We start from the raw sequence: 22,256 nt of genomic DNA on the forward strand, positions 1-22,256 counted from the left end.
GATTTGAAAACTGTCTGGATGATCATTTGTTGGAGAAAGAGGCATTGCAACACACCCAAACATCTCATTTTACGTAGATGAAAAAAAATTAATCTATAAATTTGGGACATTTTTGATGTTTTGAGTTGGCATAATTATGAATGATGTGGCGTAACCGTAAAAGAGTCGCAGGTATTATCGAAACAAACATTGGAAAGTTATTTGAATGCTCAACGATCTACCACCTACAATAATGCGAAGGGTCAGTGCCCCTCCCCTAGGTCTGATTCCTATTCACGCCCATGGATTGGATGGGTGCGATTAAGCATTTAGCGAATAACGCCCGTCGGTTTGTAGCTGTTTCGGTTTCCGTTTGGGGAAGTCACGCGAATTCGCGAGGGCACACGGTGAATTATGCATGCAAAGTGGGATTTGAAGCAGTTCGTTGGCGGCCGGGTAATTAAGGATCCGGCTGGCAAGTTCTTTGTTCGCATCAGGTCAACTTTATGTTTGTGAGAAGGAAACATTTGTTTTCGGCGCGAGTTGATTGATTTGAAAGAAAACAGGGGAAAATCGCACTGCCCCGGATCCATCAATCATGTTTTCAGTAGTTTTGACAAGCTCAAGTAATTGCAAAAACATCCAATCCGGACATTGTATTTGTAAGATGTAGGTACTAGACCTTTCCACCGAAATAACTTCATGAAAAATCAAAGTTGATTTGAAAATGATCCGAAAACTTCACTAGATAAAAACAATAATCAATAACTTTTCCGAAGACACTAGGGTATGTAGATTGCTTTTTCATAGATATTTCAACGTAATTTGTTAACAATGAATAAATTCTTCAACAACTCCAAACGCATCCCGATCAAATACTGCCACTATCAATAGGCCTACCTCTACCTCTATCTGCAACCATGTACTTCGTTTCGGTAGAATTCATGGTCATGTCTATTTTCACTGTCTCTCTCTGCTCAGATAAATGAACAGGGACAGAGGTCCGCTGCCCTGTGAAAACGAAAATGTGTTCACGAAGAAAATATCTTATTGTAGGATCTATCAATCATATTATCACATTTTAGTTAGAACAGCCATATACAATTGATGAAGTAATACAAACTTAGTTTTAATTTTCTGCTTTTTCTAAGCTCTGAACAGATGACTTAATTTGGTTTGTTCAGATGTCGCCCACACTGTAGTGTAAGGGATGGTACACAAATTATGTCACGCTGAATTTCAACTTTTTTGACCCCCTCCCCCCCCTTCGTCACGTTTTTTGTATGAGTCTTCCAAAAATTTTGTAAGGCTTGTCACGCTTGACTTGACCCCCTCCCCCCCTTGGAGCGTGACGTAATTTGTGCATGATCCCTAAGTATACTTACTGCTAATGCTGGCACTCTTGGTGGTACATATGGCCAACGTGATGAGTTTTTATATTGGACGATTGCCTTGACCTGTTGCTATGTCAAATTTTGATTGATATTTTGTGTTGAGTTTGTGCCACCATAAGTCTCTGGGTTTGGCTTTGATTAATACATTGTAGATAACTTGTTGCCGTTCGGTAAATTAATTGTCTACAATTACGGATAAACGGAAAACATTGACTACCGAGCTTATCGATTCTACATCTGCTTGTAACGAATCAATAAGAAAAATATTGAGCTTGAAAATGGAATATTGGTGTGTACAATGTCCACAACCATATTTTATTAAAAAACTAGAGTAGTCAAGTCAAGCCAATATGAATTATCTTTATCGACACTGTCAAAACGTGACAAAATTAACATAAATCTAATCGGGTATGAAAGTCTTTTGTACTCCAAATTCGAAGGCCAAAATCAGTGTTATTTGTGAATCGACATGGTTCAATTGGAGAAAAAAAAGACTTATATCGAAATAGGTATTTCTCGATCACTTTTTCAAATTCAACAAACGGGTTTGCGAAAACGAATTTAGAAGAACCTCCCTTCTAAAACTGTTTTAAAATGAATCACCTTTTAAACATTTTAGACCGTGTACACCGCTTAAATTTTGCAAGCAATCAGCTCGTGGAAGTTTCTATTACACAGCGTAACAAAAATGACATTTTTGCGTGTCTCAAGGATCAAATTATGTGTCTCTAGTAGATTTGGGGTTGCTTAATCTGGTGCCATTCTCAGAAATGTTCCAGCACGTCACAATTTTTAGCTACAGGTCGCCAAAGTTGTATAAAACACTGGTTTTATTAATGTTTACATGAAATTTAAAGTACAATTTATCAAACTTTTTTATAATCTAATCCACCAAACATGCAAAATAGAACTTGAACTTTCATTTCAGACACAATTTGATTGAAATTGCGCGATTAAATTTCGATTAAACCGATTTTTTCAACATGCTTGCAGTCTCCATACAAAATTCTTCGTTTCTTCTATATGGCGAAATACAACAATTCTCTTAACCATCAAAAAATAATTTTTCTGCGTCGAAAGTATTACAAACTTTGATGATAAGTATTGTTATACATATAAAGTTTGAATTCTGTGGCAAATTAAGCCAATATATTACCTTACAAGCTGGAAAACTTGCATGCAAGTTGGCTGAAATAGTCATTTTTTGCATTTTCAGCAGTCAATATCTCAAAAACTAGACGTGCTATGATATTTCTGAAAACGGCAATGGATTCAGCAACCCTTAATTAAGTGAATAGCGGTATTTTGGTGCTGGAGACAAAAACGTGTTCCGCAGTGTTATTTGTCACAACAGTTTGATGACAAAATGATACATCGCGTATTCAATTACTTACGACGTTTTCGTACCAGTGTAAAATCGAATCAAGTAGATTTTTGCTTTGATTTGTGGTTAATTCTCGCAACACTCACTTTGTCTCTCCATATAACGGTGAGCGGTGAAAGTAGCGGTTAGATTGCGAATGATGAAAATCTTACTAACGTCGTTTTATAATTCTGGAAATCAAGCGTTCTAAAAGTGAAAAATTGAGTTAGTTCAGAACGGAACGTGGAGAATTTCACTTGCGAAACAGTAGAGGGATTCCACGGAGGCATGCAAGTCTGATCGACCATTTCAAAAATATCTGAAACTTTGCACAGTTTTTCAGTTCCATCAAAATCGTCATTTTCCGATATCAAATCTTCAAGTTGAGTCACGACTAACTTTTCAAAAGGGTGTATGTGAAAATGGTTCAAAAATATTCAAAAAGCTGCACAGCAAAAACGGTTCGTTCGATTGTTAGACAACTAAAGAAACAAAGTTAGACAACTAAATAAAGATTCCAAAAAAAAAAATAAACACAGTAAAAAAAATTTTTTTTTGCATTAAAAAACATCAGTTTTGTCACAAAAACTCAAATATCTCAAAACCCTATCGGAATACCAATGTAATTTTTTGAGGGAAAACGGTCCATTATATTAGCTATCTACCATAAAAATTTGGTGATGGTAAGCCAATAAACAAAAAAGTTATGACATTTCAAATATTTCACAAATTTGACACTTAGTGAATTTTTTTTTTTTTCATTGTTAATTTTTTTTAGGACCGCAGTTTGTTGCTGAATTTTTTGTTAAGGGTACCACATGAGGTTAACAAGTTGTTTTCATGATATTTTATTTAATTAATCATAACTATTATAGCATCTATTAAAATATACTACCACTATGGTTATAAAAGATTTAATTGCAAAATTTTTCTTCAGTCAAGCAAACGACACCAAACTAGTCAGTAAAAACTTAAAAGTGATTTTGTTTATTAAAATCTAACGAGCAACATGAGTAGTCGCTTTCTCAACTGTTGCAGGCCGTTTGCAGAAAAAAAGTGTTCGAAAGAGCTACGAAATCTCACCGAAAGCACCATAGATAAACTGAAAGCGGCTGGTTATGCTCCAATGTCTACATTGAATACAAATTTACGCATTTGTACGTCCTGCCGTTTAAACGTTGACAAACGGGCAATCTGTACATCATCGGTGGATCAGGTTGCAGGAAGTTCGAAAACAACAACAACTGAGGAATTACTAGATGCACCGACAACAACTGAGGAGTTACCAGAAGTACCAAGTGCAGATAGTCTTGCCACGGTACCATCAGCGACATCTGTTTCAACAAATCAATCAGAAGATGAGTGCATCCAGAAGGTCAACATCGAACGCTTCAACGAAGGGATAGCTGGAATAAAAGTGACTCCGATTAAATGGACGAAGATGGGTTACGTCAATTATCCCGAGAAAAAATACCGTGAAATCAACGAAGCTGTACGAAGAAACCTCTTCAAATTAGGACCTGAGGATGTGGAAAATACAGACTACGATGAGGTAATTATGAATATGAAGGAAAGGTTCTCGAATCTAGCCACGACAAGGAAAGAAAAATTATTGATTTTGTCGATGCTGCCAAGCCCGTGGTCTATTCAAGACGCCATTGAACCAATAGAAATACAGCAAAAGAGGCAAAACAATTCAAAAATAACTGTCTTGCAACCAAAAATGCTAGGTCGAGTACTTCATTAACAGATGAGACAAAAGAAAAAATAATTCAATATTTTGAAGACGATGAAGTAAGTAGAGCTATGCCTGGCCAAAAAGATTATGTATCTGTAAAAAAAGATGGAAAGCGTCAAGCAATCCAAAAACGATTAATGATGACTACTTTGAAAGAAGCGTATACACGCTTCAAGGAAATTGACGAAAATATTAAGGTAGGTTTTTCCTCATTTGCAAGCCTTCGTCCAAGGCAATGCAAGCTTCTATCCAATTCAGGAACACATAATGTTTGTGTGTGCACAACACACGAAAATATTAACCTAATCTTACATAGTTTGAAAAGAATCAATTTATCAAAGGATATTAAAATGTTAACTGGTAGTCTTTTGTGTGAAAATACAACATCAAATTGCTATCTACGATCTTGTTAAGATTGTCCAGATTCTTCATCATTGGAAAATACTTTATTCGCTGAGTTTGAAGAAAATTATATTGATCAGTTATCATTTGAGCAATGGGTGACCACGGATAGGTGTGACCTAGAAACTATTGTAAAACCTGTAGATGAGTTTGTGTCATTTTTTTGCTTGAAATTAGAAAGTTTAATTCCTCACGACTTTATTAAAACAGAGCAATCCCGCTTTTAAAAAAATACGAAAAATACATTACAAGATGGTGAATTTTTAGTCATTTGTGATTTTTCTGAAAACTATAGCTTTGTATTGCAAGATGAAGTGTAGTCCCATCACTGGAACGTACAACAAGCTACAATTCATTCATTCGTTATTTATTTCAATGGAAGTACGCAAATTGAACATTTTAGTTTTATTGTAATTTCCGAAGATTTAAGACACGACTCAGTATCTGTAAATTTGTTCATTGCCAAAATGATTAACTTTTTACGCGTTGATAAGGATAAAGAAATCAGAAAGATATATTTCATGTCTGATGGAGCAGCAACGCAGTACAAAAACCGTAAGAATTTTTCCAGCCTATGTCAATTTAAATCAAAGTACGGAATTGATGCAGAATGGCATTTCTTTGCTACGTCACATGGCAAAGGTCCTTGTGATGCTATTGGAGGAACCATAAAGCGCATGGCCACAAGAGCAAGTTTAGCCAAAGAACGTGAGCATCCAATTAAAACTGCAAAAGAACTATTTGATTGGGCGAATCGCAGAAAAGAAGAAGATTTAACAAAATTATCATTTTGTTTTACTACTACTGAAGAGTACGAATTAACGGCATCAGAGCTCAGCGAGCAATATAATAACGCGAAAACGATCCAAGGAACCCAAAAATTTCACTGTTTCATTCCATTGTCAGAAAATAAAATTAAAGCAAAACTGTACTGATAATGATGCAAAAGTGTTCGATATTGTAAAAAAATTGAATAACAATAAATAAATAAATAAGTATTAATAAAATGTTTTCATGATCTCATAACGCATACCTAAATCCAAAACTTTTAAAGTTTATATATAACATTTAGAAACTCATCGATCATACTCTAAAATAAAATATCCTGGTGAAAAAAATTTATTTTCGTGTAATCTGTTAATTTATTTTAATTTATACATATATACATATACATATAATATTTATACATATACATAATATCTATACATATAATATACATAATACTAATGAATACATGAAAACGACTTGTTTAATTCACGCAAGGCCCTTAACAATAAAATCAGCAACAAACTGCGGTTCCCGTAATAATTTACACCGAAAAAATTTTTTTTTTTTTCTACTAAATGTGAAAATTGTGACATGTTTGAAATGTCATAACTTTTTTGTTTATTGGTTTACCATCACCAAATTTTTATGGTAGATAGCTAATATAATGGCCCGTTTTCCCTCAAAAAATTACGTTGGTATTCCGATAGGGTTTTGAGATATTTGAGTTTTTGTGTCAAAAATTATGTTTTTTAATGCAAAAAAAAAATTTTTTTTTACTGTGTGTATTTTTTTTTGGAATCTTTATTTAGTTGTCTAACTTTGTTTCTTTAGTTGTCTAACAATCGAACGAACCGTTTTTGCTGTGCAGCTTTTTGAATATTGTTGAACCATTTTCACATACACCCTTTTGAAAAGTTAGTCGTGACTCAACTTGAAGATTTGATATCGGAAAATGACGATTTAGATGGAACTGGAAAACTGTGCAAAGTTTCAGCTCAATAGAAAAAAATGAATTAAAAAATTTACCAAATTTTGGTGCTGTTGCTTGGAATCACTCAGTAGGATCGATGAAACTATGTTTGTTTACTTTTCTGACTAGAGTTATATAATAATAAAAAATAATAATCTGGACTCTTATTAAAATGAAGAAACCCGTAAAATGAATGTTTGGAGTAAACTTCGACTTTGATTCAATTAAGCCTGAATCATTTTGAAACACAAATGTGAGATACCAGATTTCATGAGTAATCAACTGATTTAATGTTTAATAGATTATTTGAAGTTAGAATAGTTAATTTTGTTTATAAATAAAACAATGTCTACGTGGATATTTAATTTACCCCAACAACCCTCTCCATGGTCTAGCGTGGACTTTTCGTACCCCCTGCCGATGTCTGAGTTGTCCCAAGGACATTATCTTTTGATCCAAACTCCCCACAAGCTTTAGTATTGCACGGTTATAATCGAAAGAGCGCGAGGGAGGAGATAATCTATTGTTTTTACATAGCTCTTTTAGTAAAGTTCTGAAAGACTTGATTTCGAATGTTCAGACATTACCCGAGCAAAGCCGATTGACAACTGCATAACACAGCAATCGCACGTCTGTTTATCACGAATTGTTTTTGTTATTATTTTATCAATGAGAAGAATCTTGTTTTTAACGGATTTTGAGCTGTCAGATCAGGAAACCACTGACTGGCGTACGACGTCAAATGTTCGTGATCATTATTCGACCTCCAGTTATCGATGAGAGAAATTAAATGTATTACAAAACTTGTTGTAAACCTGTTTCAAATGATAACATAATGAGATATTCTTATAATATCATTATTTTTTATCATCTTTGTTATGTTGCGAGCTATGCCATTAACGACGCTGTCGAAAGCATTGTCGGATATGTGGAACGGAGCTCAAGAAACGATTGGTTCGACGAGCAGTGCCAAGAGGTTATAGAGGAGAAGAATGCAGCGCGGGCTGCAATGCTGGAGCATGGTACGCGGCAAAATGTCGAACGATGCACACTGAAGCGGAAACAGCAAACCCGCCCCTTCCGGGACAAAAAGCGTCGCCTGGAAAAGGTGGAATGCCAAGAGATGGAGTTGCTGTACCGTTCTCAAGAAACGCGGAAGTTCTATCAGAAGCTCAACACATCCCGCAAAGGCTTCGTGCCGCGAGTTGAGATGTGCCGGGATAAGGATGGGAGCATCTTGACGGACGGACGCGAGGTAATCGAAAGGTGGAAGCAGCACTACGATGAACACCTGAATGGCGCAGAGAACACAGGCACAGAAGGTCAGGACAACGAAGGCGATGGCTACGTTAGCACAGCGGACAGCGGAAACCAACCAGCTCCCACGATGGGGGAATTTAAGGATGTCATTCAACAGCTCAAGAACAACAAGGCCGCTGGAGCCGAACTCATTAAGATGGGCCCGGACAGGTTGGCCGCTTGTCTGCATCGGCTGATAGTCAGAATCTGGGAAACGGAACAACTACCGGAGGAGTGGAAGCAAGGCGTTATATGCCCCATCTACAAAAAGGGCGACAAACTGGAGTGTGAAAATTATCGTGCAATCACCATCCTAAACGTCGCCTACAAAGTGCTATTCCAGATTCTCTTCCGTCGTCTATCACCTATAGCAAACGAGTTCGTGGGAAGTTATCAAGCAGGTTTCATCGACGGCCGCTCGACAACGGACCAGATCTTTTCCGTGCGGCAAATCCTCCAGAAATGCCGTGAGTACCAGGTCCCTACGCACCATTTGTTCATCGATTTCAAGGCGATATACGATAGTATCGACTGCGTAGAGCTATGGAAAATCATGGACGAGAACAGCTTTCCCGGGAAGCTCACAAGATTGATCAGAGCAACGATGGACGGTGTGCAAAACTGCGTGAAGATCTCGGGCGAACACTCCAGTTCGTTCGAGTCTCGGCGGGGACTATTAAGCCGTTCTATTAAGTCAAATTAGCCGTTTGAAGCCTTTTAAGCCATTTTGAAGCTTTTTTTTCGTTTCAAGCCATTTTGGGTTATTTCAAATCGTTTTAGATAATTAAAAAAAAATAACCCTGTTTAAGCCATTTCAATCCGTTTTAAAATCTGTATTTAGACATTTTAGGCTATTTTAAGCAATCTGAATCCGTTTTGAACCATCTCAAACCATAAAGCCATTTTGAGTAATTAAGAGGCATTTCGAACAATTTTGAGCCATATCAAAACTTTTAAAGCGTTTTTGAGCCATTACAAGACATTGAAGGCTATTTAAAGTCATTATACCCATTTTATAGTCGTGCTTAGCCACTGATTCCAAGCAATTCCAGACTTTTTTGGCCGTTTGGAACAATTTGGGATCATTTTAATCGTTATAAACAACTCTAAAAAAATTTAAGACATTTATATGGAGCCATTTTTTACCGTTTCGTATTTGAGACTATTTAAGTCCATTTTTAGTAATTTACGGCGATTTCAAGCCAGTTTAAGCCATCTCGAGTTATGTAAGACCGTTTTAGGCAATGTAAGGCCATTTTAACGTTCAACGCTCCATCATCGTAATCATCGAAACTTCAGCAGTAGTTTTCCATGTAAACTTTCATGATTTTGAACGATAAAACTGCTTTTAAAAATTCCCAAATTGATAATGGCTCTTGCCCCCTTAAATCGTTTTAGTTTAAAACTTTTTCAGCCCATTTAAATCTAAGCCGACGGGGTTGGTATTCTAATTGCTATCGTTTCTGCTTCCCAGCAGGAGGTCGTGGGTTCAACCCCAGGCCCGTCCGTTTTTCATATTTGTAATAAGCTTCCTTATAGCTATATTTATCTACCTCCCTACGTGGGAAATGCAGGAGATTCTACGGTTTCCTAGTAGCAATCTAGGAATTTTAAGGGTATTGCGATTGTACATTGGAGATGATAAAAATCTAAAAACCCAAACTCCATCTGAGTGTTCCTGGTGCAATATCACTATTCTGATTGATCACGGAGTAGCAGCTACGAAGTGTATGCTCCGTTAGTTGATCGTTCGTCATTTTTTTTATTTAAGCCCATTTGAATCTAAGCCCTTTTTCAAACATTTAAAGCCACTTAAGACAATTTCAGGCCATTTCAAACAATTTAAGCTGTTTTAAGCAATTCATAATTATTTTAGACCCAGATAGCCGTAGCGGTAAACGCGCAGCTATTCAGCAAGACCATGCTGAGGGTCGTGGGTTCGAATCCCACCGGTCGAGGATCTTTTCGGGTTGGAAATTTTCTCGACTTCCCAGGGCATAGAGTATCTTCGTACTTGCCACACGATATACGCATGCAAAAATGGTCATTGGCACAGTAAGCTCTCAGTTAATAACTGTGGAAGTGCTCATAAGAACACTATACTGAGCAGCAGGCTCTGGCCCAGTGGGAATGTAATGCCAGAAAGAAGAAGAAGAATTATTTTAAGCAAATTTAAATCGTTTTTAAGTGATTTGTCGTTTTAAGTGATTTCAATTCTTTTCCGTTCTTCATTTTTTTTTTCTACGGAAATTTCCGTAGATCTGGCAAAGCTGCAAATAATAATATTTTCAACTCAAACGGAATCTATTGACCTCTGAGAATCTCAAAAGCTTTTCCAAACTATCCTGGAGCTCAGAACTTCAAATCTGCACTTGTGGCACTGTTTTTTTTTTTTTTTTTGCTAAATAGATTCTTGACTGCCTTGGGCATAGAGTAAAGGGTGTCCACGATGAAATTGCCACACACAAAATTGATTCGCAAAATTCGAGTTTTCATCCGATTGCCATCAAAACTTCAGGGATTGAGAAATAACTATTAAACTTCATTTTACCATTTTACTCGTATTTTATTTACAGTCCATACGTAAATGCCCGCACCTTGGCCTCAACCCCGGCCATGAGATTCTGCACAACCTGTGAATCAACCGTTTTTTGCATCGTTTACGCATTTAGACTCTACTGACGTTTTCACAAATTGTTCTCAAACAAAAGGTGAAAAGCAGGGGGGTTGAAAATAGTATATTTTTACGTGACATAATTTATGGATGCTTCCTAATAGATGTCGCTAATTATGACTGGAAACTTTGTCGAATACACCATGTTTCGGAAGTGCTTCGTTTCGTGGTTATTAATTTATTACCACTAAATCCTGACTCTCATCGCGTAGTAGATCTTATGTACTGAACATCCCGACAAGTTAGATAATCTAGAACATTCGAAATTATCTGATAATATTTGCTGAACACTCAGAAGGTTCAGAATATACGGTAGATTACAGTTCATCACCTTGTATGATGAACAAGGTTGTTATTACAAGCATAGACTTCAAGTTATGAACTCAAGAGCAGTTTGGAAGACCAAGCACCTCCCAAAAAAATATTTGTCATCATTTCTTGTTATGTTTAGCATTTTGAGCCAAACTATTGAGAGGCGTTCAAAAAACTGTATAATAGTTCTTGGAAAAAATCAGGCCCCAAAGGGTTAAAGCAGGGTTTCTCAACCGGTGGTCCACGGACCTCTAGGGGGCCGTGAAGACTTATCAGGGGCTCCGCGAAGCCATTTTTTAATGAGTGTTGTTTTTGCATTGGTAAATGAATGAGAGGAATTTCTCGCCTCGCTTGTTTTGCAGGAATTCATAGATAGTGGAGTTTTATTTTTAATATTAAAAAAACGACTTTTTTATTCACACAATTCTCGATAAAATAATAATAATGTTATTATGTCCATATGAGATTACAAGCCTAACTTTCAGTGCCAGCTAGAAAAAAATAACATCTTTCCTAGCGATAATCGTAAAAAATCCTGACATTCTAAAGGGCTAATCCTTGACATATTTCGCCAGTTTCTTGATGAGATCCTCGAAAAGTTTCTGGGAAGTTTCTTAGCGAACTATTCACGGGATTGGAAAAACTTGAAAGTATTCACTGTTTTCACACAAACTATGGGCAAAATCTTCTTAAATCCATTAGCAGGAGAGCGGTTCCATTTGAATTCGAATGTCGGCTTACTTTTGTATTTTTTGATTTGGCTGAAATTTGGCATATGCTTTCTTTATGCCCAAAAATGCCTATTTTCATCATCGGTTCGCTCTTTTTAACCTAGCGTTACTTTTGAGAAGGGCCTAAGAAAAAAAGCCTTGACAATTTTCAAAAAATTAAAACTCAGAAACTATTCGTCTGATCGGTTTGGTGTCTTCCGCCAAGTTTTAGGTTATTGTTGGAACTATCTGGGAAAAATATACACTGTAATTGTTGTAATTTTTTTTTTATTTCGAAAATAAAGCTTAATAATCCATTTTCTCAAAAATCGTCCTTTTTTATTTTTTTTTTGTTTTTTTTTATATTTAGACAAAAAATGGAGTCTTTTGCACAGTGGGTCAAGATGGAGAAATCATGGACAAAAAAGTTATGATTTTAAAAAAGGTTGATTTTTCAATATGGTCTAAATAAACTTTTTGAATGCTTTTCGACCCGATTTTATGAAAGTACGCAAAATTTGCAACAAAAAAGGTACACAAGAAAATTTTGCTAATTGCTACCGTTTCCGAGATACCGCGATTTTGAAATTAAATTTACTGAAAATTCACAACTTTTGGTTGTTTTCGGATGTTTTTCGAATTGATAAAATAAAGATTTTTTTTCTGAAAACATTTTATTTCATGTTCTTATACAATGATGGAGCGTCCTATTTTGATACAGATTTCTTACTTTTTCATAATGTTTACAATTTTTTACTATCATTACAGTTTGAAAATTGCCTAACTTCTATTTTATCTACGGAAACTGGAATAAATGAATGGTATTTTTGTGTTCCCTGAATATTGCTTTCGAATATTGTTCATTAAGCTGCATATCAAGGATGTTCAATGTTCATACTCTGTTGTAGTTGCATAAGAAAAGAAAATTTGTGTTAGTTGCTCCTCCTTTCGCTTTTGAGCCCAATCAAATAATTCTTAGGCATTTTTGATGGGATGTTCACGTTCTTTAGCTAGACTAGCCCTTGTAGCCATGCGTTTTATTGTTCCCCTAATACATCGCAGGGCCCTTTGCCATGCAATGTTGCGAAAAAATGCCATTCAACATCTATATCATAGTTTTTTCTTAAATTGGGAAAGACTAGAAAAGTTCTTTCTATTTTTATATTGTGATGCAGCTCCATCGGACATGAAACAAATTTTATTCAAATTTAAGTGCTTTTCTTGGCGTTTAAAATAATATTTTTTGAGATAAAAAAGTAATCATGCCGCAAATCTTCGGAAATTACTACAAAGCTTAAATGATTGAGCATGCCATTTTCCTTAAAATAAATCGCAAATGCTTGCTTGCTGCGCATTCCAGTGATGACTTTGAACTTCAAAGTACAAAAGTGTAATTTTCTGAAAAATTACATATAGCTACAAATTCTCTTTCCTGCAACTTATTTTTTTTTTATTTTTCAAAAATGTAGACTGCCCTTTTTTAATTAAATCATGTGGTATCATTTTTTCTAACTTTTGAATGAAATAGGAAACAAAATCCTCCTTCTGTTTTGTGAACGTCTCTATATCGCATCTATCAGTTGTGACCCATTATTCAAAAATAATTTCATCAACAAATTTTTCACCCATTTCTTCTAATAACTTTTTTTCTAAGGAAGTTGTTTCAATGCAATTTTCACATCGCCGTAAAAAACAATCTACTGTTACATTTTCACAAGTCAAACTATCTGTAAACACTTTTAATTCATTAGATAAACCGTATTTTTTAAGCTGTGGGTTATGAGATTCACATTTTCGTGAATGGTACATACACAAACGTTGTGAGTTCCCGAGCTAGTTAAGCTTGTTTATCACTTGCTTGTGTCTTTGCTGCATCAGATCTTTTTTATACCAACATGAGTACTTGAATGAATTATTAGGTACGTTTCTGTCCGACCACAAAAATATACCAACGTGCTGTACTTTAAGAAAACATCAGGTATATTTGTGTGAGACAACTGGGCACGTTCCTTCTCTACTCATAAAGCTTTTGTTTTCGAATAGAAATATTTCATTATCTTAAATCGATATAAATGCATTTCACGTATTGATTGCTTTATATTCGTTATTTTTTAACTCTTAACATTTTGTTCCATATTTTCTTGATAAGTACATATCAGAATATCACAATGTTGAATGTTGAAGTTGTGTTTCGTTAAAAAAAAAACATTTTTACAAGGCACATTTTTTATTTCGCCTCATACCATAAAAAATTACCAAATCAATATTTGTTCAAACATTTTAGTCAAAAATTATCTGCTCTTTCAGACAATGAACAAATTTCTAGGCTTATGAGCCTCGAAAATGACCGAAAATTGAAAATTATATCATAATTTTGTATTAAAATCGCTGTATCTTTAAAACGGTAAAAGTTAGCCTGATTTTCCCGTATACCTTTTTTGTTGTAAATTTTGCGTACTTTCATAAAATCGAGTTGAAAAACATTTAAAAAGTTTATTATGACCATTTTCAAAAATTCACCTTTTTTTTAAATCATAACTTTTTTGTCCATGATTTCTCCATCTTGACCCACTGTGCAAAGGACTTGTCTACTTTAACATATAAAAAACTAAAAAATACGATTTTTGAGAAAATTGATTTTTAAGCTTTATTTTCGAAATATAAAAAATTGCAACATATTTTTTTACAGTGTATATTTTTTTTCAGATAGTCCCAACAATAACCTAAAACCTTGCGGAAGACGCCAAACTGATCGGACAAACCGTTTCTAAGTTATAATTTTTTGAAAATTATTAAGGAATTTTTTCTTAGGCCCTTCTCAAAAGTAAGGCTAGATTCAAAATGGCGAACCGATGATGCAAAAAGGCATTTTTGGGCATAAAGAAAGTATGTGCAAAATTTCATCCAAATCAAAATATATAAAAATGAAATTTGGGAAAAAGTCGTCATTTTCTGTGGAACCGCTCAGGATTTTTAATGAGATTTTCTAAAAATAATCATAGATGTGGTCCTTGAAAAAATACTACGAAGATTCTTAACGAGATTTTCGAAATGTTATTGACAATATTATAAGAGCTTTAAGCCAATATAAAAGTTATTTAAAATATCCAAAGAAGTTTGCAGAGGTCGAAACCTATTTTTTACGAAAAAAAAATATTTACGAGAACTTCGCGGATTATATTGTAACTTTTTTTCTAACCGAAGAAATCTTTCAAATCTAGAACAAAAAACTACGAAGTTTCTCGGATAAATCTTCAGACTAAGTACCCCGGAACATTTCTGGAATTAGCTTTTGCTGAAATCTTCTCAACTAACTGATTTATTGTAGGATTTTGTAAGATCCTTTAGAATTTTTTCATCGGATTCTTGGAATAATGTTTGACAGACCGGCAAAATTTTTGATTTTGGAAAAATTCTCCCATTATCTATGGCGGATTACAGAGAAAATTATCGGGTGTGTCTATCAAGGATATCGGTTGATTCATGAATAGTCTTTGAAAAGTGTTCATGACCTCTTGTTTAGAGACCATCAACTTCATGGGTCCGCGGAAAGTTTGTCAAACTTTGAAAGGGGTCGCAGTTTCAAAAAGGTTGAGAACCACTGGTTTAAAGCCTTTTAAAGCCGTTTACAGCTTTTTCAGATTTAAGTCATTTGAACTTATTTTAAGCCGTTTTTTGTCATTTCAAGCCTTTTTAAGTCATTATAAACAATATTAAACTATTTTAAGTCAGTTTAGGCCATGTTTTATTTGATTTTCATTATGAATTTGGAATTAGGAACTTGAAATTGGGAATTTGGAGTATAGAATGTTTTTACTTATATCGTTTATTTAGCGGGCTCGGGAGCCGTAAGGCATAACAGAGCTGAAATCTTTTCTTTTGTTACATTTTTAAATTTCTATAATTTGTATTTATTTTAAAAACTATGTTAGTTTGGGGAACCGAAGTACCTGCGGTTGATTCGAGGCTAGGGACATTTATACAATACGAAAGGAAAAGAGTTTTTTGGATTTCAATTGGACTCTTATAATGATACTTAAGCAGGGTGTCGACTACCTGGAAAAACCTGGAAAGTCAGGGAATGTCAGGGAATTTATTTTTGACCTGGAAAGTCAGGGAAAATCAGGGAATTTCACTTGAGGTCAGGGAAAAAATATCAATACTACAACATCAAACGAGTTTATTGTCTGCAAAGTAATTGATCATGCTAAATTAATACACCTTCAGCATGGCTTTGCTTTGCAGCCGTGGACTCTAACCACTCGACTAAGGAACCAGGACCCATAAAATCCTCCAGAAATTCTGAGGATGATTCTCAAAGTTCCTCGATTATTTTTAGTAATCCAGAAAATCATTGAAGCGCAGAAATTTCAGAAATATTATTTGAAATAATCTTGATAATCTATTGACCAGTGCTGGGAATGGTAATAGTAGTAGGCTTGAATTTCGCGAAAATCACGTGACTTTCCCAGTACAGTAGTTCAAAAACGTGAATCTCATCAAGTAGCCTATGTTGGGTGCATGAATTTTCTAAATCGTTGTGTCATTGAAGGCTCTTAAGGCTCAAGAATCCGTCATTCAATCATCAGCAATCATCATGAATGAAAAACCAGTTTTTTCGTTCAAATTCAAAGAAACCCTCATGAAAATTTATCATTGCATTTCAGATAGGAAGTATAATGCAATGATAGATTTTCATGAACATTGCTTCAACTTTGAGCAAAAAAACTGGTATTAAAAATTTGCAAAACGATGATGGTTATTTTCCTCTTAAGGCGACACGGGAGACCGTGTTATTTTCCCTATCTTTTGTCTCACTCTAACAATTATCATCAAAACTTTGTGGAAGCAAATCTCGAGTTTTAGTGAACCGATGAAGCTGAAAATTTATCGGGTTGTGCACTACACATATAGAATCATAGTGATACATTTTTCTCATCGATATATGGAGTGGTTCTTGGGATTTGCTTCTTGAAATGGATAGGGTGATTATGATGACGTCCCGTGTGGCCTTAATGCGGGAAATAGAACATTTTTCTACAGTAATTTTGGGTTGCCCTTAGCAACGGGTGTTTTGCAATTTTCAAAGCTTTTTGCCTACAGCAGCGATGGACGTGAGTTTCACTGGATTTGCTGACTGTGATTGGCTTTGTTTGGCTACTGTTGAGTGAATTTCAGATTTTTGCCCAGCCCTACTATTGACAATTTGTGATATTACTTAGAGATACTCGTAGATGAATTCTTAGAAGAGTTCCTCGGAGCATTGCTGAAGGTACGACAAGTACAAGAGAAACATTAGAAACCTTCTAATCAGCGCATTGTTCAACCCTTGAATGCATTCTGTTAAGAATATTTAGATATTTTTTTCGGGGAGAAAAACTAGGGGTAATTCATATCGAAATCCTAAAATATTACTGTAACGAATCATTGTGAAGAATTATCATAGATATTCTAAGAAAAAAATGAAAACAATTTGGAAAAAAAATATGTTATCCTGAAAAATATTTTTATAAGCATTCCTGAAATAGTTCTAGGAAAGCCAAATGTGGAATTCCTTGAAGCAATTCTCCAAGAAAGTTTTATGGCATTGGCTAGAATTTAGCCTTGAAAAAGAAATAGCCAAATTTGAAGATAGCTTTCTTCCAACAAAAAAGTATGGTGGATGATCGTAATAGTGTTGCCTCTTGTTTAAAAAAGTTATAATCAGGAAGGAGTCCAAAATTTTCGTTCATGCCTAAAATTTTAAATTAGGGCTAAGATAGTTCACTAGCCGAGAAAATCTTTGTTCATACGGATCTTCAAGTTTGAAAAGTAAATAGATTCTCAGTTGTTCAGTTTTATCATATCAACTTGAATAAACGTTCAAGAATGTCATCTGGCAGGTACATATATCTCAATAAAGTAAAAGCTTTTGATCAGTTTATTCATACGACCTATAACATAACGAATATGTATCTTCTCTTAAAAATCTTACTTATTTCGGTTCAAATTAATTAACTCAGTGGTCTGGAACTTTTCTGGAAAATAACTGGAAGGTCAGGGAAAGTCAGGGAATTTTATTTTCAAAATTGAGTCGACACCCTGTTAAGCTACCATTTTTTTTTTCGAGACCTGTGGAAATATAGAATGCAGCCATATCCATTTCTCCGTCTCTTCATTTCTGTTGTTGATCAAGGTCTCCCGACGGGACAATGCAAAAAATTCATCGAAGGCGATTTGACGCTCGTAAGTATCGCCTTCTACCTTAGCTAGAGACTCCGCTTTCTCATTGCCCGGAATGGAGCAATGGGAAGGGACCCAAGCTAGGGTAATAGTGTAAGAACGATTTGACAAAGCACTCAATGCTTTGCATATTCAATTCAGGAAGTATACTGAGTGCGTTACCGGCTTCATTGACCGAACAGACTCGGAAAAAATGAAGAAGTGCTCGGGTGGGAGAGAACTGATGTACTCTAAGGTGTAATGTATATCTACTAGCTCAACAACATATACAGAACATGACTTTTGAAGCATGATGAAGGCGCTATGAAAAACGTTGTAAACACCGAAACCAGTGATATCATTCATGTTTTACCCATCAGTGAAGAACTGTCGGTCCTCGCTGACATGCCTGAATTTACTTGCAAACATGGGAGGGATAAATTTTCGGTGTCTTGCTTCATGGACAAATCAAATAATGCAGAGAAACAGTCGAAATCTAGGAAGATGTCACAATTGGTGTTAACCGAAGATGGGCTGACCTCCAGCGTCATGTACCAGTAGTACACACTCATGAAACGAGTTTGAGGGTTATGTTCAAGCAGTTTTTCGTAGTTTTCAATAACCAATGGATTGAGAACCTCACAACGGATGAGGAACCTGAGTGTTAACTCCGCGAAACGATCTGTCAGGAGCTGTTCTCCTGCAAGTACCTCTAAACTTATTTTGTGAGTCGAGTTCATGCAGCCTAGCGAGATGCGAAGACAATGAATCCGCTGAATCTTGAGCATATGTGTTTTGGCCGCGGATTGAAAGCAAAAGATACCGTACTCTAAGACCGACAAGATGGTTGTTTGGTACAGCTTGATCAGATCTTTCGGATGGGCTCCCCTCTATGTTCCGGTTATAGTTCACATGAAGTTGATTCGTTTTTGGCATTTCTGTGTCAGAAAAACAGAAAAACTCCCCAGGTGCATTTAGCATCGAACCAGACCCCGAAATATTTAGAAGACATGCTATATATGCTCATATGAGTAATTGTGTTACCCATGAGTGTAAGCGGAAATTTGGCAGGTTTGTGTTTATTTGAAAACACAACCATCTCAGTTTTCTCCGTAGAGTATTCGATACTCAGCTTAGCATGAGCATAGATGACCGTACAATTCTTAGTTGCTACTCCGTGATTGCCCAGAACAATCGAAGTTGCACAGGGAATTTATGAATGGGGCTTGGGATTAGCTTACCATTCTTCAATGTGCACAAATCGAGAGCTCAAATTTTAAAAGTCAATAACGGCGCCGACCACGTCCTTACGGTCATCGGGTAAGGGAAGGAATGTTAGTTAGACAACCGTTGTTACTAGAGACCGAGTATACCTCTGCATCTCCACAGTTGTCATGGAAAGGATATTGGGTTAGTGAGATAAGGTAGAGATCTGGGAGTCAGGTTTGATCCTGTCCTCGTCACCCGCCCCCGCAGGAGCAAGCATCAAGGTCGAAAGATCAAACAGAACTCCATATGCTTCTCGTACAACGAATTGTACAAAAAGTTGTTCAAAATTGATGAAACTTGGAATCTGGAATTTGACATTTGGCATTTGAAATATGGAATTTGTTGTTTGGTGTTTGGAATTCGGAATTTTGAATTTGGAAATCTGAATTTGCAATTTGATTTGAAGTATTTCAAGCAATTTTAAGCCATTTAAAGGTTTTAAAAGCCGTTTACAAACTTGTAAAGCCTCTTTGAGCCATTTAAGCCAATCTAAGTCATTTGTGGTCAGCTTAGGCCATTTCAATGCATTTTAAGCTATTACAAGTCATTTTAAGCCATCTCAAGCGGATTTAAGTCATTTAAAGCAGTTTTACGCCATTCTAAGTCGTTTTAAGTAATTTGAAGCCATATTTAGCTGTTCTAATCCATTTAGCAATTTGAAACATTTTGAAGCCATTTCTAACTATTGACCGCCGTTTAAAACCGTTTTAAGTTATCTTAAGCCGATTTTAATCCGTTTTAGACCATTGTCAGCCATTTTAAGAATTTCAAGTCGTTTTGACCAATTTAAGGTCATTCTGAGCGAATTTGAAAAGTTTCTAGCCGTATTTAACAAATTTAAGCCGTTTCTAGTAACTTTTTCACCAATTTAAACCTTTCCCAGGTAGATATAAATGACAAATCTTTGAGAAATTTTCCATGACGGTGTCCAAGAAGGATTAGCACCACTAACGAAGCACCCTTTCCCTGTTTAACTCGGTTGTTTACGACAAATCGTAAGCCGAACCTCAACCGTGGCCTTACTTACAATTGCTTAGGGCAATTTCATGCAAAATAAATCACCCATTTTCATGTCTACCCGTTCATACGAACGTCGTTTGCCAGTCTGCTTGCAACATGCAAACTCTGGAAGTCTTTGTCATTGGCACTACTTCCATGTTTACAGGGTCGTTTCAATGGTAAGAAGTTGTCATGAGATTTTCCATAGAATAATTACGATTTTCAAACAACGAAATGCCAGTACGGTCAGCGTACCTTAGTAGATAGTCCCCTATATTCACACTAGTGATGTTTTACAACAATTTTGCTATAAATTATTTTTTAACATAAACTTACGTGATTTTTTGTATTTTTTTTCCCACAAAATTAAGTTAAAAAGGTTTTGAGTGACCTGAAAATAATGTCGCTGGCTTTTGGGAAGTTTTTTCTATAGATCATAAGACAATGTCCTTGGCTAGCGTTCATACAGTTCTTGGCTCAGTTATTAATTAAATAGAAAGTAAACAATGAAAACCTCTCAATGTTAGATGAGTCCTTTTTAAAAGTTATGCGAGAATTGTAATAAAATTTTTACTATCAAAAAGCTAAAAATTTTACTACCCAAAACCTCAAAGCGACCCTGCATTTTTCTGTACAAAAAACATACGACGTGTAATACGTCTAATTAATTCGAATTTACACCTCCATTACCAGCACACGATACAATTCCTACAAACAACGACACGAGCTTTGTGTCGGCTGTCGCGAGTAAATCCTTCTTTGTGTTTCGTTTGTGTGATTATTTACTGCTTATCAGCGAATGCTAACTTTCGTTTGGAATAAGCCCAATTTACCACTGGAAAAAACAATGACTTGCTAGACGTTCCAGGAGCAAACAGAAATTCCACAATGAAGAATTTTCGTTGGACATTCCGTGCCTAACGGTAATCACCAACCTCAATCAACCGAAACGAAAAAAAAGGCCCAGAAAAGGGAAAGGCCATGCCCTAATACCCGCACCCATCCTCGTTCAATAAATCCTGATTAAGTTATCAGGGCTCCCCGCTACAGAAACCGAAACCGAAAAAGTACGCACCGTAAAATGGGGTAACTTTGGTTAATTTTTTAAGTGAAATCTGATTCTTTCTGCATTCTGCCTACTATTATATGACATGATTACAGTTGTGAATGGATTGGAGAATATTAATAGAGAACGATTAAACCTCTACATTAAAATACAAATCTTATATTAAAAATCGCCTACAAAAGCATTTTCAGTTGAAACAAACATGAAGAATACCACAATACATCTATGAATAAAAGGTAAAAATAAAATTAACTAATACATCGATTAGTTCTTATGTTTTTACATCGATTTCGACAGAAATCAATTATTTTTGAAATATAAATAAGTATATTTTGAACAAAATTAAACGAATTACGTAAAGTATACATGGCGTTACATAGTTCTAGGCATTTACCATTCTATGTAATCTTCATACTTTAAGTACCAAAATGGACTCAATTTGTAAAAATGATTTTCGCTAAAAGATATTGATACCGATTCAAGTTCTTTTATAACTAGTCTGTTATGAATAAGTGACGAACTCTCCAAAACTTTATCAAATCGTAATCGTAGAACAGATTGTATGTGAGCGTTTTAAAAGATACCCAGTTGAACGGTACCGTCATACCACGCCTCCATACAAGTAATACAGTTGAGTGCACTTACCGATTAGTGTCGGTGGAATGATTAGATTCTGGCGGTAGATCATCGTCCAGGTCGCGTAGACTGCCACGCTGGACATGGCGCAGAGGGCCAACAGGAGGCATCCCTGGATGTAGGTGTGTTTCTTCCTGGAATGAACAAAGAAAGCAGAAATCACGTTAGGGCCATTCGATGGTGGGTTTGGTTCTTGTTGTGAGGGGAGCTAAGGAATGTTCGGATTTTGACCGGAGCCACTGAAAATTATCGGGGGTGATGAGGGTGACGTATAATCTATTGCAGCGGAAATTTGATCACAATTATCCTCCTTGACTATGCGGGTGGGGTGATTGACACTGCTGTGGTAAAGAATGATTTATGCCACATGATTTGGGATTCTCAGAAGCTAGAGAGCTAAATCCTTGGAGCTGGAAAACTTTCAGAGGCTTAAGACCTTTCTTTCAGAGGCAGGAGGCTTCCTTTAAGAAACTGGA

The 22,256-nt window shown here is 35.8% G+C and overlaps 1 protein-coding gene across 14 annotated transcripts in view; it reads right to left on the bottom strand.

Moving 5' to 3' along the window:
• LOC5572391 (chitinase-like protein 3) overlaps positions 1-22,256 on the bottom strand; it is a 63,932-nt gene that overhangs the window by 12,677 nt on the left and 28,999 nt on the right. For all 14 annotated transcript variants that reach the window (XM_021838688.1, XM_021838682.1, XM_021838679.1 and 11 more), the window contains exon 3: positions 21,790-21,914. In XM_021838688.1, coding sequence (XP_021694380.1) covers positions 21,790-21,914 — 125 coding nt within the window. The remainder of the gene's footprint in view (positions 1-21,789; positions 21,915-22,256) is intronic.

Source organism: Aedes aegypti, chromosome 1, assembly GCF_002204515.2.
Source record: "Aedes aegypti strain LVP_AGWG chromosome 1, AaegL5.0 Primary Assembly, whole genome shotgun sequence".
Taxonomy (NCBI): Eukaryota; Metazoa; Arthropoda; class Insecta; order Diptera; family Culicidae; genus Aedes; species Aedes aegypti.